At 55.7% G+C, this 15617-nt stretch overlaps 2 protein-coding genes across 13 annotated transcripts; one reads left to right on the forward strand and one right to left on the reverse strand.

Moving 5' to 3' along the window:
- Positions 1–5593: 5593 nt before the first annotated feature.
- B4GALT3 (beta-1,4-galactosyltransferase 3) lies at positions 5594–11242 on the forward strand. Of its 8 annotated transcripts, none has more exons than XM_045086570.1 (9): positions 5619–5743; positions 6170–6352; positions 6560–6704; positions 7074–7348; positions 7863–8098; positions 8679–8869; positions 9001–9123; positions 10222–10326; positions 10461–11242. In XM_045086570.1, the coding sequence occupies exons 4-9, from the start codon at positions 7087–7089 to the stop codon at positions 10732–10734; spliced, it is 1191 nt and encodes a 396-aa protein (XP_044942505.1). In that variant the 5' UTR covers positions 5619–5743; positions 6170–6352; positions 6560–6704; positions 7074–7086; the 3' UTR covers positions 10735–11242. The 8 variants fall into 8 exon arrangements, with proteins under 8 accessions (XP_012902974.1, XP_044942503.1, XP_044942505.1 ...); XM_013047519.2 differs by having other exon boundaries at positions 6630–6704; XM_013047520.2 differs by lacking the exon at positions 6170–6352 and having other exon boundaries at positions 5594–5743; positions 6630–6704.
- A 100-nt stretch (positions 11243–11342) lies between these two features.
- On the reverse strand, positions 11343–15055 carry PPOX (protoporphyrinogen oxidase). Of its 5 annotated transcripts, none has more exons than XM_013047512.2 (13): positions 14827–15055; positions 14562–14656; positions 14283–14417; positions 14037–14185; positions 13765–13897; positions 13306–13450; positions 13007–13197; positions 12532–12592; positions 12241–12359; positions 12046–12156; positions 11799–11967; positions 11637–11679; positions 11343–11553 (listed from the first exon to the last, which is right to left on the reverse strand). In XM_013047512.2, the coding sequence occupies exons 2-13, from the start codon at positions 14646–14648 to the stop codon at positions 11490–11492; spliced, it is 1407 nt and encodes a 468-aa protein (XP_012902966.1). In that variant the 5' UTR covers positions 14649–14656; positions 14827–15055; the 3' UTR covers positions 11343–11489. The 5 variants fall into 5 exon arrangements, with proteins under 5 accessions (XP_012902966.1, XP_004775970.1, XP_004775971.1 ...); XM_004775913.3 differs by having other exon boundaries at positions 11799–11948; positions 14827–15053; XM_004775914.3 differs by having other exon boundaries at positions 11799–11948; positions 14037–14152; positions 14827–15052.
- Between the last annotated feature and the right edge of the window lie 562 nt (positions 15056–15617).

The raw sequence follows: 15617 nt of genomic DNA on the forward strand, positions 1-15617 counted from the left end.
CTACCAAGGGAGAGTCTAGGTCCCATCTAAGATGGGCTGTCTTGTCACATTTGTGCTAAAAGGTCTTGGTTACATTCAGGGGATGATAAAAGGGAAGACGTAGTTCCTGTCCTCAAAGTTCACCATCTGGTGGCTGAGACCAGTGTGACAGATGCCATGATAGATGAGGGGTGCGTAGCCCAGAATATGGGGTCACAGAAGGATTCTTGGAGGAGGTGTCTGCCTCCCCTTCTAGAAGTGAGTTGTAAGACTGGGAGGCCCCCAAGGAGAGCAGGATGGTGATAGAGGAAGAAAGAGTTTCTGCTTGCTAAGCCAGCTCCAGGGTTCTTCTCTGTTATGCAAAACCCAAGACACATGAAGTGCCTGGACTTGAAGCTGGGGGATAATACAGTAAGGAGCCAAGTAGGGTTGGAAGGGAGAGTCTTGGAGAGAAGCCACCATCTCAATGGACAATGCTGAATGGGAGAGAGGATTTTAAAGACATTGGGCTGTGTATTCAATGGGCTCCTGCTCCATACTCCCTTCTCCCAACCTCCAATGTTTCCTTGAGAAACTAAATAGAGATTTAAATTATTCTGCATCAGTTTTGAGTACTAGACTGGGTGTCTTCTATTGCACTGCGTGTTGTGACGGCGCCATTAGGGGCACCAGGATTTATTCAGAACAGAAAGATAGGATATTGGGGTAAAAACCAGCACATTAGAATTTAAGCTTTCGGAGATGGAGCAGTTCTAGGTGATGACTAAGTCCCGGGAGTGGCCAGGGTGAGTGGAGAGGGCATGCGAGCTCTTGGAAACAGGAAGCTTACAGATGAAGGCAGGGGAATTGGAGCACGTGGCAGTTGGAGAGCTGGGGTAGAAGATGAAGGTCAGGGGGCATCTGGGGGGCTCAGTCAATTAAACGTCTGACTTTTTTTTTTTTAAGATTTTATTTGTTTATTTGACAGAGAGAGAGAGACAGCGAGAGAGGGAACACAAGCAGGGGGAGTGGGAGAGGGAGAAGCAGGCTCCCCACTGAGCAGGGAGTCCAATGCGGGTCTCCATCCCAGTACCTTGGGATCATGACCTGAGTTGAAGGCAGTTGCTTAAGGACTGAGACATCCAGGCACCCCTAAATGTCTGACTCTTGATTTTGGCTCAGATCATGATCTTAGGGTCGTGCGATCCAGGCCTGAGTCAGGTTCCACGCTCCTGCTTGGGATTCTCTCTCTCCCGCTCCCTCTGCCTGACCCTCATACTCTCTATAAACAAACAAACAAACAAATAAGATCTTTAAGGAAAAAAAAAAAAAAGGATGATGATGACGGTCAGTTTACGAGAACTGAACGCCATGGAGGAACAAGAGTTCTTCGGGGAGAGCCATGTTTTCATTTTTTTAAAATGATTTATTCCTTTATTTTAGAGACAGAAAGAGTGGGGAGAGGGGCAGAGGGGGAGGGAGAGGGAAAGAATCTCACGTAGTCTCCCTGTTGAGCTCAGAGCCAGACACATGGGGCTCAACCCCACCACCCGAGATCATAACCTGAGCCAAAGTTCAGAGTCAGACTCAGACTCTGAGCCGACGGAGCCACCCAGGTGCTCCTCCATTTTCTATGTTTGTTTTCGCTACTACCCAGTGAGCTCCTTAAAATAACAGGCTTTTTTTTTTTTTTAACTTGGCTCCCACTTTCTCCTCAAAATTCAGATGTACAGAATTCAGATATACGTCCTCAAAATTCAGGTGCCTGGGTGGCTCAGTTCGTTAAGCGACTGCCCTCAGCTCAGGTTATGATCCCAGAGTCATGGGATCGAGTCCCACATTGGGCTCCAGCTTCGTGGGGACTCTGCTTCTCCCTCTGACCTTCTCCCCTTTCATGCTCTCTCTCACTCTCTCTTTCTCTCTCAAATAAATAAATAAAATCTTTTTAAAAATTCAGATATACTGAATATCTAACTTCTGCCGGCACTGTCTCATAGTCCTAATTATCACAAACCTCCCTTAAGATGGGGTTTGTTTTACAGATGAAACCCAGAAAATGTATTGTTCAACATCACACAGCCAGTGGGGTTCAGTGCTGATTATACTGAAATGCAGTTTTGTCTCATTTTGGGCCTCCACTGGTATCTCGAGCTCATCAAGTCCAAAGATTAACTTGTCATCTCTACTGTTTCACCCAAATGTGCGTCTTCCAAGTTTTGTTTCATACTGAAAGGAGCCGCCATCCACCCACTGGCCCACACTAGGAATCGGGGAATCCTCTGACTCCCTGAGTAGGCATATCTGCTCAATCGCCAAGCTCTACTGGCCTTGTAAAGTCCTCAAAGACCACCTTTTCCCTCTAGTCCCACTGATAATGCCTTTTTTTTTTTTTTTAAGATTTTATTTATTTGAGAGGGAGAAAGTGAGCTCAAGCAGAGGGAGTGGGGGAAGCAGATTCCCTGCTGAGCAAGGAGCCCCACTGGGGCTGGATCCCAGGATCCCAGGATCATGGCCAGAGCCTAAGGCAGAAGCTTAACCCACTGAGCAACCCAGGTGCCTGCCTCCTGCAGTTGATATTGCCTTCCTTTGCATGAGCTCCGTCTCTCTCCTGGATTTCTGTGGTGACCTCCGAAATGGAGTCCCGGCGTCCAGTCTTGACCACTCCAGTGGAAGCTCCATGTTTCCACCAGAGTGAACTTCCTAAAGTTCTGACAGTAGCGCTCTCTGTTTCAAGCACTTTCTTGCCTTCCTCTTCCCTCAGAATAAAACCCACTCTTTTTATGTAGTTTATGGAACCTTTTACTGCCTCGCATCTGTTCACCTGTCCTGTCTCCTGGCTCACCAGGCCCTTCACTGGACCGGCTAGGCTTACTGATCCATTTTAATTTCCCAAACTCCCTCCCTTCTTCTCCTTTTCAGACTTTTGCACTTAAGGTTTCTTGTATCCAGAACACTAGCCATCTATTAAAATACAATGTTCTGGGGCCCTGGGGTGACTCCATTGTTTAAGCATCTGTTTTCAGCCCAAGGTCATGATTCCAGAGTCCTGGCATCAAGCCCCTCATCAAGCTCCTTGCTCAGTGGAAAGGCTGCTTCTCCCTCTCCCTCTGCCCCTACCCGCTGCTCGTGCTCTCTCTGTCTCAAATAAATAAATAAAATCTTTAAAAATATATAAAACAGAGGCACCTGGGTGGCTCAGTGGGTTAAGCCTCTGCCTTCGGCTTAGGTCATGATCTCAGGGTCCTGGGATGGAGCCCCACATCGGGTTCTCTGCTTAGCAGGGAGCCTGCTTCCTCCTCTCTCTCTGCCTGCCTCTCTGCCTACTTGTGATCTGTCAAATAAATAAATAAAATGTTTATATATATATATATATATATGTATAAAATAGAATGTTCAGAAAAGGGTGAAATTATGATTCTCCCACTGCTGAAGAGATAATTATTCTGACACTTGTTCAAGAGGTAAGGAAGACTTTTTTTTAGTACTACTGTGCGTAGACTATCCCAACCGGAGAGAGGTTGAATTTGACTCTGAATACAGTCAGGACGTGGGAATATGTATGGCCAATGAGAGGAATGAGAGGGTCAGTAGATGGAAAATTACCTCAAGGATGAGGAGATTCTGGCTAACCTGACATAGCTGGATTCTTGCTGAAAGCGGCTAGTGGTCCAGGGATGAGGCTTATTCAAAAAGAAGCCTTAGCAGAGCCTGTCTAAAGTTTGGCCAAGGGGCATCTGGGTGGCTCAGTGGGTTAAAACCTCTGCCATCGGCTCAGGTCCGGTCATGATCCAGGTCCTGGGATCGAGCCCCGAATTGGGCTCTCTGCTCAGCATGACTCTGAGATCATAACCTGATCATAATGTTCTCCTTCTGCCTGCTTCTTCCTCTGCTTGTGCTCTCTCTCTGACAAATAAATAAATAAAATCTTTAACAACAACAACGAAAAATAAAGTTTGGCCAAGAACAGAATTTTTATCAATACCCAGATAAAAATGAACATGTAACTCATGCAGGAACTGACAGATATGTGTTCTAAAGAAAAGATTCACAGCAGCTATACTCTCAGTTTCAAAGAGGAAAAAAACACTTTATTGATATTATAAAAATCTAATAGAAACCGAAAAAAAAAAAAGAGAGAGGAAAATCTGAGTATAGATGAAGGCAACCATAAGCAGTAAAGGAGAGTAAGACAGACTTATCTCAAACCGGGTACTTAAGACATCCAACCTCCTGGTGAGGGTGGGGAGGGCGTGGCCCGTGGAGTCGGCCAGGCTGGAGTGCTGATGGAGAGGCCCCTCAGCGGGGACTCCCCGTAAGGGTCGTATTTGTAGGGCAAATGATGGGGTCTGACATTAAGCATTTGTTTGCCTACGTGCAGTTTGGAGGGAGCTGCATTCCTGTGTTATCATGTCTTCACATATTCAAGGAGCCTGGGCTAGGTGTGTTTGCCTCCCCTCCCGGATTCCTTGGGGGACGGAGGGGGGGCAGCCCAGCCTGGAGATGGAGGGAATGCAAGGCAAATTTATAGCTCTTGTCGTCCAGACCAGAAGGGCCAGTTCTGAGCTGGAGGCCCACTAATGTCAATTAACCAGGCTCCTTGGGTCACTTATGTCTCGCAAACAACATTCCTTAGCGTGCCTGCAAACTTGCGGGTGGGGTGGCGGGTTTTGCAGGACAAATCCCAGAAACCTCTGTCTGTTCAATGCAATCCGATACGTAGTTTAAAGGAAATCCGAGGAACACATATTTACGGATCAGGGATGCAGAATTGAGCATGAACATGGAGGCAAAAACTGTTTTATGTTTTGTTTTACTTTGTTTATTGCACAATGTAGGGAGCAATTGAGCATTGAACCTCAATCCGTCCAGATCTGCAAGTGGATCGGTTCCTTACAGAGTTGCAGAACTGCTCTCCGGGAAACAGAACCTCTTAAGGCAAATGGATGTGCTATAGAACGAGTCCTTCTGGTTCCCCATTAACCATCACTTCTGGGAAGTCTCTCTCAAGTGTCTACGTGTGAATGAGCTGCAATTTCTGGGCAATCATATTTATTTCACTATATTGTTTATATCCCTCCCTTTTGGAAGAACACGCTGTGAGTTATCCTAAGTTTCCTGGGTGTGAACATCTGTTTCTAAGAAACACAACGTGCTAAGGCAATAGTGGAAGCCACAGGATACACATATTGCAAACTAACGGAGCGTCCATTTTACTGTAATGTCCGGGAAAACACAATTTTACATTAAAGCAGACGCCGCCCTTCCCTCCTCACTCAGTGCATCATTTTTTATTAACTAACTAATCGCTTCTATCAAGGCCTGCGGGACATCATGGGGATACAATAATGCAGTCGAAACAATGTACCCTGAGCAAGAAACAATTCTGATACACCGAACACTCCGGGAACGGGCTGGCCTGCGGTGACAGGTTTTGCGACGCGCCAGAAACTATCGCACTGGCCTCTGGGCCAGGCCGGGCCCTGCGAGAGTCCTGATTCGAGCTGCTGTCCTCCCAGTCGGAGGGGTGGGAAAGAGCATCCCGTCAGGAGCGGAGAGCGCCCGCGCCGGCTTCCCCCGCGGCCCAGCTCCACCCTGACGCGCTCCCGCCTCCACCAGCTTCCCCGCGCCCCGCCCGCCCGGGAGGCTCCACCCAGGCCCCGCCCCGTGACGCGAGGCCCCGCCCCGTGACGCGAGGCCCCGCCCAGCGGCGCCCGCTTCCAAGATGGCGGTGACGATGCCTGCCAGGCTGTCGGGGTGGCGGTGACGACGGGAAGCAGAAGAGCAGGTATGTGGGCTGGGGATGATGGGGTGAGAGGCCCGGGAGAAAGGTTCGGGCGACGGGGAGGGTGAGAAGTTCCGGGGGAAGTCTGGAGACCAGCTGGAGCAGGGAGGGGGTCCCAGGTGGAAATATGGACAGAGGCCGGTGGGCTCACATTGCAAATGCAAGAGGAGGCTGGGGTGGGCGGTTGGGGTGGGCGGTTGGGGTGCTCTGAAAGAACTGGGCTGTGACCCTCTGCAGAGTGCTGACCACGCCCCTTAGGTGAGCCAGCCCAGGTACCCCGAACGGGCTCTGCCCGGCCCTCCCACTCCCTCTCACTTTTAGCGGTAACCCTCCTCCCTACGCCCCGCTAGGACTGGGATAGGATAGAAAAGGTGGAGGACGCCACCCCCATCCTACTCCCCGTCGCGCTCCGGGGCTGTTTGCTTGCAGCTCCCAAGTGATCGAGCGCCCTGCACCTGCGGGGCTGGCTCCTCGGCACGTGAAGAACGGAAAGGAACCCGTTTCCTAGTCTGCCCTGGGTTCTCCTGAGGCCGTTCCACAATCCTGTCGTGACTGCCTTACCCCTTGGCAAAAATGTCTCCATTAGCAGTCCCGTCCCCAGTCCCCAAACAGGTTGGTCCTGTCAGGGTGGGGAATGGTTACGTACACCTGACACTCAAGGGCAGCTGGGGGAGAGGCCAGGGACCTAGCATCTCTGGGTCCTCCCCTTTTCTTTCCAACCACTTTCCTTCACTTCCCCTGCTTGGGAAACCAGTTTCACCCTGATCTTGATCTCTGCCCCTCTGGGTGGGTGGTTATCCTTGACCACTTCTGTTCCAGCTAGTCTCAGGATCACTGTTGGAGTGCTGGATGGAGACTTGCTCTGTCCTCTGTGACATTTCCAATTTAGATAATGCCTCACATCTCTGCCCCCCCGGGACCCCCTGAAGTCCCCATGATCCCGAAGAAGACAGCTTGAACCTAGGTGAGTCCACCCCGCACCCCCCTCTAAAATTGGGAGAGAGGTTCTCCAGAGACTCCTTTGAAAAGGCCCTGAATGATGTAAGCATCCTTGGGGGTGGGGACCGAGAGTAGTTGGCCTGAGTGGTTCAGGGAGGAGGTGGAGGAGAGTGAGACTTGGGCTGGAAATGACAGGTGGTAGGTAGGGCTGCTGGTGGTTACATTCTGTTTCTTTTCCACGCATGACTGTACACCTGTGTGCTCCCTTCTGTGACTTCGATCTTTGCGTCTTTTCCTCTTTAACTCTTGGCACCACCTTGGTTCTTAACTGATGATCTCTGCTGGCTTGGTCTTCACCTGCCTGCCCCCAGAGTTCTCCTCTCTCCTTCCATAGACCTGAGCCCAGGATGTTGCGGAGGCTGCTGGAGCGGCCCTGCACACTGGCCCTGCTGGTGGGCTCCCAGCTGGCTGTCATGATGTACCTGTCACTGGGGGGCTTCCGAAGCCTCAGTGCCCTATTTGGCCGAGAGCAGGGGCCGACATTTGACTATTCTCATCCCCATGATGTCTACAGTAACCTCAGTCACCTGCCTGGGGCCCCTGTTGCCCCAGGGGCCCCTCCAGCTCCTCAAGGTCTACCCTACTGTCCAGAACGATCTCCTCTTTTAGGTGAGTGCAGAGGGAGGGGGAACGAAAGGGAAGGCCAGGGTGTGGGGACAGGGCTAGGGCGCAGGCGTGGGGCTTAGGACCCGGGTTAAGGTCACCAGAGGTGGGCAGAGGCTGAGATAAGCAGCCTCTAGATTTGGAGTTTAGATTGGGCTCCTGGGTTGAGCCACAGCTTTTCACTGCCCGGCCGTTCCTACGCTCTTCCTGCCTTGGGCCGGGGATTGCTTCCTTTGTAGATGGGCCGCTGTTTTGTTAGTTGGAAGTCCTGTGTTCTCGACCTTCTAACCTAGTGAGGCTGGAGTTATGGAACCCTAAAATAAGGCAGGCTAAGTGAAGAACCCGCACCTTTCAGACTTTGCAAAGCTGTCCCAGTGATGGGAAACTCACGGTGTATGTGATCTCGGTGTAAGCTGTTGGGAGAGCAGAGCCCAAGAACCAGACCACTGGGGCCAGCGGCGTTCCCAGGCCCTGGAGGTCCCTCTTTCCAACCGTTAACCTGGCCCTTCCCTCCCAACAGTGGGTCCTGTGTCCGTGTCCTTTAGCCCGGTGCCATCACTGGCAGAGATTGCGGAGAGGAACCCCCGGGTGGAACCGGGGGGCCGCTACCGCCCCGCGGGGTGTGAGCCCCGCTCCCGCACGGCCATCATCGTGCCGCACCGGGCCCGGGAGCACCACCTGCGCCTGCTGCTCTACCACCTGCACCCCTTCCTGCAGCGCCAGCAGCTCGCTTACGGCATCTACGTCATCCACCAGGTACCCCAGCCCCCCACCCCCGCTTTCTGGTAAGGACTCTGTGAGGAAATGCCAGTCCGCTCTCAGATGGTGGGTCCCCGCGATCATTTTAAGAGGGTGAGACTGTTGAATGTGGGGAAGCACCTGGTCCTCCTCTGCCGGCTTGTCGGCCCCCGAGTCCTCCTTCCTCTGCTCGGGGTACTCTGACTGTCCTGTACTCTCTGGGATTTTTCCTTGGTTGACTTGGGAATTGGACAGAGTTGGATTAAAATCAGTTCTGCCATTTGTCCCGTATGTGACCTTGAACAAGATTCTTAGACTCCCCTAGAGTCTAAGAATGAAAACCTATAGACCCCTGTTTTCCATGGCTGTGGTTGTTAGGTTTAAGTGCTAAACAGCCGCGCATGAGTAAACAGGCCATCCCGGTGCTCTGAAACGATTTGTTGGAGGAAGAATGACAGTTTGGCAGTTTGGCTTTCTCTTCACTGCCCTTCCCCTCTTCCCCCCTTCGATTCCCCTCCTCTCACTTGGGTACTTCTGCCCCCTCTCTTCCATGCTGCTACCTATAGACGTAGTCTGGTTCTTCTCCGTTACCTTCCAGGCTGGAAATGGAACATTTAACAGGGCCAAGCTGCTAAACGTTGGGGTGCGGGAAGCCCTACGTGATGAGGAGTGGGACTGCCTGTTCTTGCATGACGTGGACCTCCTGCCTGAGAACGACCACAATCTGTATGTGTGTGACCCCCGGGGACCCCGGCATGTTGCTGTTGCCATGAACAAGTTTGGATACAGGTAGAGGGCACGAGAGGGTGCCGGGAAGTAGGGACACCCACCCTCCATTGGAAGGAGGAGAGTGAAGGGGTTGTGGGGTAGGGATGTCTCCCCAAAAGACTCGTGGAACCCAAGGATCTTTCTCTCCCTAGCCTCCCGTACCCCCAGTACTTTGGAGGAGTCTCGGCGCTCACTCCTGACCAGTACCTGAAGATGAATGGCTTCCCCAATGAATACTGGGGCTGGGGCGGTGAGGATGACGACATTGCTACCAGGTCAGACTTCCTGCCACTGCTTCCCACCCCCAGGGGGGCCTGCATCCCTGTCCCCCGAGACCACCCCTGGCGCTCGCGCTTTCACACCAGCCTTTAGCTCCTTGGTCCTATTCCTCTCCCTTAGCTTTTCCTCTCTGCCCAGGTCGGGCTTTATCGTGCTGTTCCCCTCTCTGTCACCCTTCCATCTCCTAGATCTGGTGAGTTCTGTTTCTGGGAGAGAGGAGAAGTTCAATGGGCTGTAGTATCATGAGATTCCAGAGCTGGAATGGGGCCTAGAGACAAGTCAGTCCTGCCTTCTGCTAACATAACTCCAGACCACTTCCTATGGGGCCGGGGAGGAGGGGCTCTGCTCCATGTCACCCAGAATCACTTTTTGGTTTTAAGTCTGTGCCATTGGCACGATGCCAGCTCATTTTTAGCATGTGAAACATTTTGACCTTCAGCCTCAGCTGACCCAGTTTCCTATCAGTGGAGTGAGAATTTGGGCTTGCTGTGTTGGACTCATGGCCTCCCCTCCCCCCTCGTGTCCTCCGGGATGACCTCTCTGAATTCTTGCCCTCTGTATGTGTGGAAAGGGCCCAGCGACTCCTAAATGGATGTGTTCTTTAAGCACGTGCCCAGGCCATCTCAGTTCTGCTTCTGTGTGTCAGAGGTGGGGTCCTGATGACTTGGTTCTGTTCTTTTCCTAACACTGAGGCCCGTGGTGCGGGGTGAGAAGTCGAGGCAGGGCAGCCGCTGTTCTAGGTGGGGATTGCTGAGCTTGGGGGTGTAACTCCTGGGCTAGTCCTGTCCTTTCCAACAAATGCCAGGGCGGTTTCTCGGAGCCACTGAGATAACAAGGCGGGCGGTACAGACCTACCTGCCAGGTGTTAAGAGGCCCCAAGGCGCCGAGACTTACTTGGCTGCATCCCGCCTTTACATTCTCCTGCCTTTCCTTCTGTTTGACTTTCTCTCTTCCAGTGTGTGGCCCTTTCCTTGCCTAGCTAGTGCTAGTTGTTGTACAGAACCCTGCTGCCGCCTCCTTGCTGGGCGGAGCAAACAGGTAGAGCCGCTTGCCTCCGCGCAGGGTCCTCCAAGGTGCCCCCACTTTCCCCGCAGGGTGCGCCTGGCTGGGATGAAGATCTCTCGCCCCCCCACGTCCGTGGGGCACTACAAGATGGTGAAGCATCGTGGTGATAAGGGCAACGAGGAGAACCCGCACAGGTAGGGGGGACAGCCTGGTTGCTGCTGCGGCTGCTCAGGGAGCTGCATCCCCAGGGAAGGCGCTGCATCCTGATGCTCTCTAGGTCCCTGGCTGTTTCTTTCTGGGCCTTAGTTCTCCAACCTCTGACCCTCAGATTTGACCTCCTGGTCCGTACCCAGAATTCCTGGACACAAGATGGGATGAACTCGCTGACATACCGATTGCTGGCTCGAGAGCTGGGTCCTCTCTATACCAACATCACAGCAGACATTGGAACGGACCCTCGGGGTCCCCGGACTCCCTCTGGTCCCCGTTACCCGCCTGGTTCCTCCCAGGCCTTCCGTCAAGAGATGCTGCAGCGCCGGCCCCCAGCCAGGCCCGGCCCTCCACCTACTGCCAACCACACAGCCCCCAACGGTTCACACTGACTCGTCCTGCCTGCCCACCTCAATCATGAAACCGAATCAGACGGGTTGTACTCTCCCCACCCTCAGGTCCTCACTGCTCTTGGAGGGATGCGGGGGACGCAACCCCAGGGCTGTGCTGGAGGCCGGGGCCTCTCCTCACTGCTGGACTGGAGCTGGGCTCCTTCAGACCTGGGGGTCCCTCTTTCTAGGGTCACCTGCCAGGGCTTATGACTGTGAATCCTTGGTGTCATGATTTTATGTGATGACTCCTGAGAGTCGCTGGCCCCTGGGTAAGAGCAGGGCTGGACCCCAAGTCCCTTCCTCTTCCACGGAGAGAAGAGTGATCTGGCTTTTCCCGGGACCTCTGTGAATATTTATTCTATTTATGGTTCCGAGGAAGTATGTTTGGTGAAGGAAGCCCCTCCCTGGGTACTTTCTGCCAGTGCTCGAGTAGCTTCCTCTTCTGGACCTGGCTCAGGGGGCTGGGATTTTGATATATTTTCTAATAAAGGACTTTGTCTTGCCTCTGCTCCTGCTTGCTGCCTCCCAGGCACCTCGTGCCTCCCCTTGCGACCTGCTCCTTCCCCTGCCACCGTATGCCCAGAGGTGACGGAACAACCAGATCCAGCCAAGCTCCAGCAACTTTTATTTTCGTGGGTAAAGAGGTGCCGCCAGCATGGCCAGGAGGAGGGGGGGATCAGCTGTTAGGTTCTGAGCCCAGGGCCCGGGCTGCTGCCTGGCGTCCGCTCTCTATACAGTCATTGACAGCAACCCCCTCATAGGAGGCTCCAGCCAGAGTCAGGGGCAGCCTCTGAGAAGCCAGGAACTGGGTCGCTGCCTCTGGAAGGAGAAGATGACGGGACTGTTAGCACCGGGGGTCTGATTTCCTTGCCCTCCTCAGCACAGCCGCTTTCCCAACTCACCCAGTTTTTGCCAGTGGCCTAGTGTATACTGGGGGATGCAGTTCTGGGGAGAGAAGAGAGGATACAGGGACATTTTTGTTGCTGATGGCCAAGCTTGAGGAGATAGCAACAGATACACCGTCCCTGCCTTCAGTGGGAGCTGAGCGGCACTTCCTCGCTTACCTTGTGCAGGTGGACCAAGCAGTGACTCGGGGGCTCCCTCAGTCCTAACTGGGCGGCAGCTGCCTGCTGTGCCTGCTGCTGGAACAGCTCCTGAGATAAGACGGAGCCCCTGGCTTCCAGCGTCTGTAACCAGGACCCTCCCAGCATCACCTAGGGAGAGAATGTGGCACTGACCAGCCTGGCCTTACCTACTGGGCCCAGAGGAGCCCTCTGGAAACTCCTGCTAAGCAAATCTGCCACTGCTCACAGTCACTCGGAGGCCTGGGGGGCTCCCATCCTGCTCAGGAAAAGCAATGGAGTCATACACGATTCCCAGGACGCCTGGGTCTTCGGAGGATGGCACCAAATGTCCAAATCCCTGGAGGAAGGAAGAGACCCGGTCAGGAAGGAAGGTGCCCAGTGGCCCCACACGGCGGCTCTCGCTGGTCTGTGCCACGCGTACCTGCACAGGTAGACGAGCTCCTCGGTACTGGAGGTTCACCACAGCCACGGACACGGCAGTGATGGCACGCAGGGCACAGGCCAGAGGTGCGGCCTGGGCAGGGAGCAGCCCGCTGAGCACTGGGGGAGAGCAGCCAGAGGCCTGTTTCAGGAGGCGCGCCCGGCGGGCTCACCGACGCTCCCTGCGATCAGACGCTCACAGAGACGACCAGGTCAGGCACGGCGTGGTCCTGGTGGCCCAGGAAGCTACACTTAGCCACATTCTGGCTGGGGACAGGGGCGACCCCATTACCTGAAGCCGGAACAGCGCTAATCACGTGGTCTGCCTCCAGACTGCCATCCCCTAGGGACACCTGACAGGATGAAAAACGTGTGTGAGACACAGACATAATGGGAATTTTTTCTCAGATTCCCAGGCACCAAACTGGCAGGAGAGACTAAGTGCGCTCCAGGATGAAGTCAGCCCAGAGCCCGCACTGCTGTCACTCTAGGCAGTGGGCCACACAGAAGCCAGTGTGGCCCCTGAGATGTGCAGGGGAGCTGGGCTGTCCCTTCCCCTGTCTAAGCCGCTCTCCAACAGCACTCCTCCCCAGGCTTGGATCAAACAGGTCTTGGAGAAATGCCCACTAATAAGGCCTAAGACCCTAGGATAGCTCATGTTCATACAGGATCTAAGGCAAGAAAACGAGCAAGTCCTAACAACCCTGGCCATTTAGGCAAAGATGGAGACTTAAACACACACATTACACACCGGGGGGCTCTCCTACCTTCCAGCGCCCTTCTGCCTGGAGGCTGAGCCCACAGACAGGCTGGCCTTTGAGAACAGTGACGCCCCTACTAGTCAGGTGGGTGTAAAGGGCCTGGGGCAACGTCTCCAGCCCTCCCCGCAGTGACCACTGGCTCCAGCGCTCTGCTCGAGCCTGGCGAATGAGTGCCGAGTCTGGCTGGGGGCTCCGCCCTGCAGAGCAGGAGGGAAAGAAGGATCATTAAAACAGCATCCCTGGCCTCCAGTCCCTTACTCCGGTGGTCCTTAATATCGTCACCCCTTGAACCAACCCCCACTCACCTGCCCCCAGCAGCAGCCCCAGTAAAACGGAACGATGGGTTTGCTCAGCTTGGAAGAGACTGGGAAAGCAGGACCTGATGCTGAGCTCCCGGCTGTTGCCTGCAAACACTCCTCGGCAGAGACTGTCCATGGCTAGAGACGCCACCTTGAGGACGAGACTGGGATTGAGAGGCCAAGGAAGAGAAGCCACAGAGAGGACCTCCCACTGCCCCTGCAAAGTAGGGACTGGAGGTGGGACAGGACTGGGGGCGAGGAGGGGAGCAGTCCCACTATAACGGAAAAACAGGAGGGAAGTGGAGGCATTCACTCTCAGCGCTGAGTTCTGGGGACTACTGGGTGTGAAGAGAAGGAGAGAATATTCCCAAATGACACAGAAAGGTCCGTAGGTGGAAGGTCTGAGTAGGGGGCTCTGCTGCTGTTTAGCAGGAGAGGGATTTGGGGGCCTCTGGTCCGTGTTACCTCGGGTCCAAGGCGGCGCTGGGCAAAACTGTGCACAGTCTCATCAGGGTCTTTGCCCCTGGGCGTGGTCAACTCCTTCAGCCCAGCCCAAAACAGAGGTTTGGAGAAGGGAGGTGAAGGGCGGAAGAGCCCCCTGCACTGAGGAAGGCACAGTCATTTCCGTTCGTGTGGCTCCTCTTGCTGGGAGGGCTGACAGACTGGGAGGTGGGGAAGTGGAAGGGGTGAGAGGATGCGGCCAAGGTCGAGGGGCAGCAAGGGGGTGACAGCGTTACCTGAGGCCAGAGGGCAGCGCATGCAGGGCACCACCTACATACAGGAACCTGTTCTGGGCAGCTGGGTGGTCTCCCCGGACAGGCAACACTTCTGAGTCCAAGCCAAGCTCAGAAACCTGCTCTCCATACACCCTCAGGAAGAGGAGAAACTAAGGAAGGGACTGGCCCACCAGCACTTCCTCCCAAGTCTGTCCTCTGGTGACGGCCCCTCTGCAAGCCCTCCTGGGCATTCCATCGTCCTCTCACCAGGAGCAGGGTCCGGGCTCCCACGGCTCCCGCGGGCCGAATTCCTCGAGGTCCAAGTTCAAAGACAGCATCACCTGGCCCTCGGACCGAGCGGATCCAGCCTCCCAGACGCTCGCTGCCCTCCACCAGGACCACCTGGGGACGGGAGGGGGGAGACACGCCGCAAGGCCTATAGCCGCGGGGTGAAGGGTACGCAAGGGAAGACGTGGCGCCCTCCCTTCAGCCGGAAACGGGAAAAGAGTAGTAAAGGGGGTCCCTCTGGAGCGATGGGGCACTCACCTTGGGGGGACAGGGGGCCCGGCTCAGGTGGTAACTGGCGGCCAAGCCGCTGATGCCACCGCCTAGCACGACCACGGTCCGGCCCATTGGGAAGCCTAGGGGAGAGCGGCGATCGGACAGGTTGACCGGGGGGCACTCTGCTCTGCAGAAGCCCCCGCGCAGGTCCCACGTTCCACCCCTGCCACTCACCGCCTCGGGGGCAGCTACGGCGGAGCCGGCGGACGAGAAGGGGCCACTGAGGTCCCGCCCAGGGCCCAGGACTCACCCACGAGAGGCAGAGGCAACCGGAGAAAGAGGCCTCCGGGCCCTCGGCAGGCGCTCGCCGGGGAGGCGGATAAGGGCACCGCCCACGTTATCTGCGGGCGCAGGGCTCGGGGTGCCACGGGGCCCCCTCCGGCCCGCGGGTCGGAGGCCGCCGCTCCGCCAGCCCCCTTCGGACCCTCGGACTTGGCGTCCGCTCCGCCCCGCGGTCCCCGAGATCCCCCGCCTCCGGATTGGTGGTCCCCAGGAGTCCCCGGATCGCGCCAGCCAATGAAAGCACAGAGCTGGCGGCGGCTCCTCCCACCCCGCGGAGGCCGGGAGCCACGCTTAACTGCTTCGGCGCCAGCCCGGGGAAGGCTCCCGGCCAGCCTCTGCCCGCCCCCAGGGCTGCGGCGGCGCGGGCTGGAGCCGGGTCCGCGGGCCCCGCCGCCGGCTTCCCAGGCCCGGGGAGGGTGACGGCCCTGGGGGAGGCCCCGCGAGCGCGGGGTGCAGGGAGAGCAGATAGAGTCCTGGGGCTGCTCCGTGGGGAGGCGGCGCCGTAAACAGCTCCTTGATGTTAGCAACAGCCCGGGCCTACGGGAGCCGGGGCCGCCCGGCAACGTGCCGCGTGTTTGTCAACAGGGGTCCTCGGTGCCTCGCCCTCCGGGGACAGCCCCCTTCCAGGCAGAACCCGGCGCCCCAGTGCTCGCACCGGCTTCCCCGCAGCTTCGCCAGGCCCGGCTTCGCCTTCCCTCTTCCCCCCACCCCTCCCCGACACAGACCTTCGCTGCTCCGGCAAACGTCGGCGCCCGCGCG

This window comes from Mustela putorius, unplaced genomic scaffold, assembly GCF_011764305.1.
Source record: "Mustela putorius furo isolate JIRA1106 unplaced genomic scaffold, ASM1176430v1.1 tig00000997_pilon_pilon_pilon, whole genome shotgun sequence".
Lineage (NCBI taxonomy): Eukaryota > Metazoa > Chordata > Mammalia > Carnivora > Mustelidae > Mustela > Mustela putorius.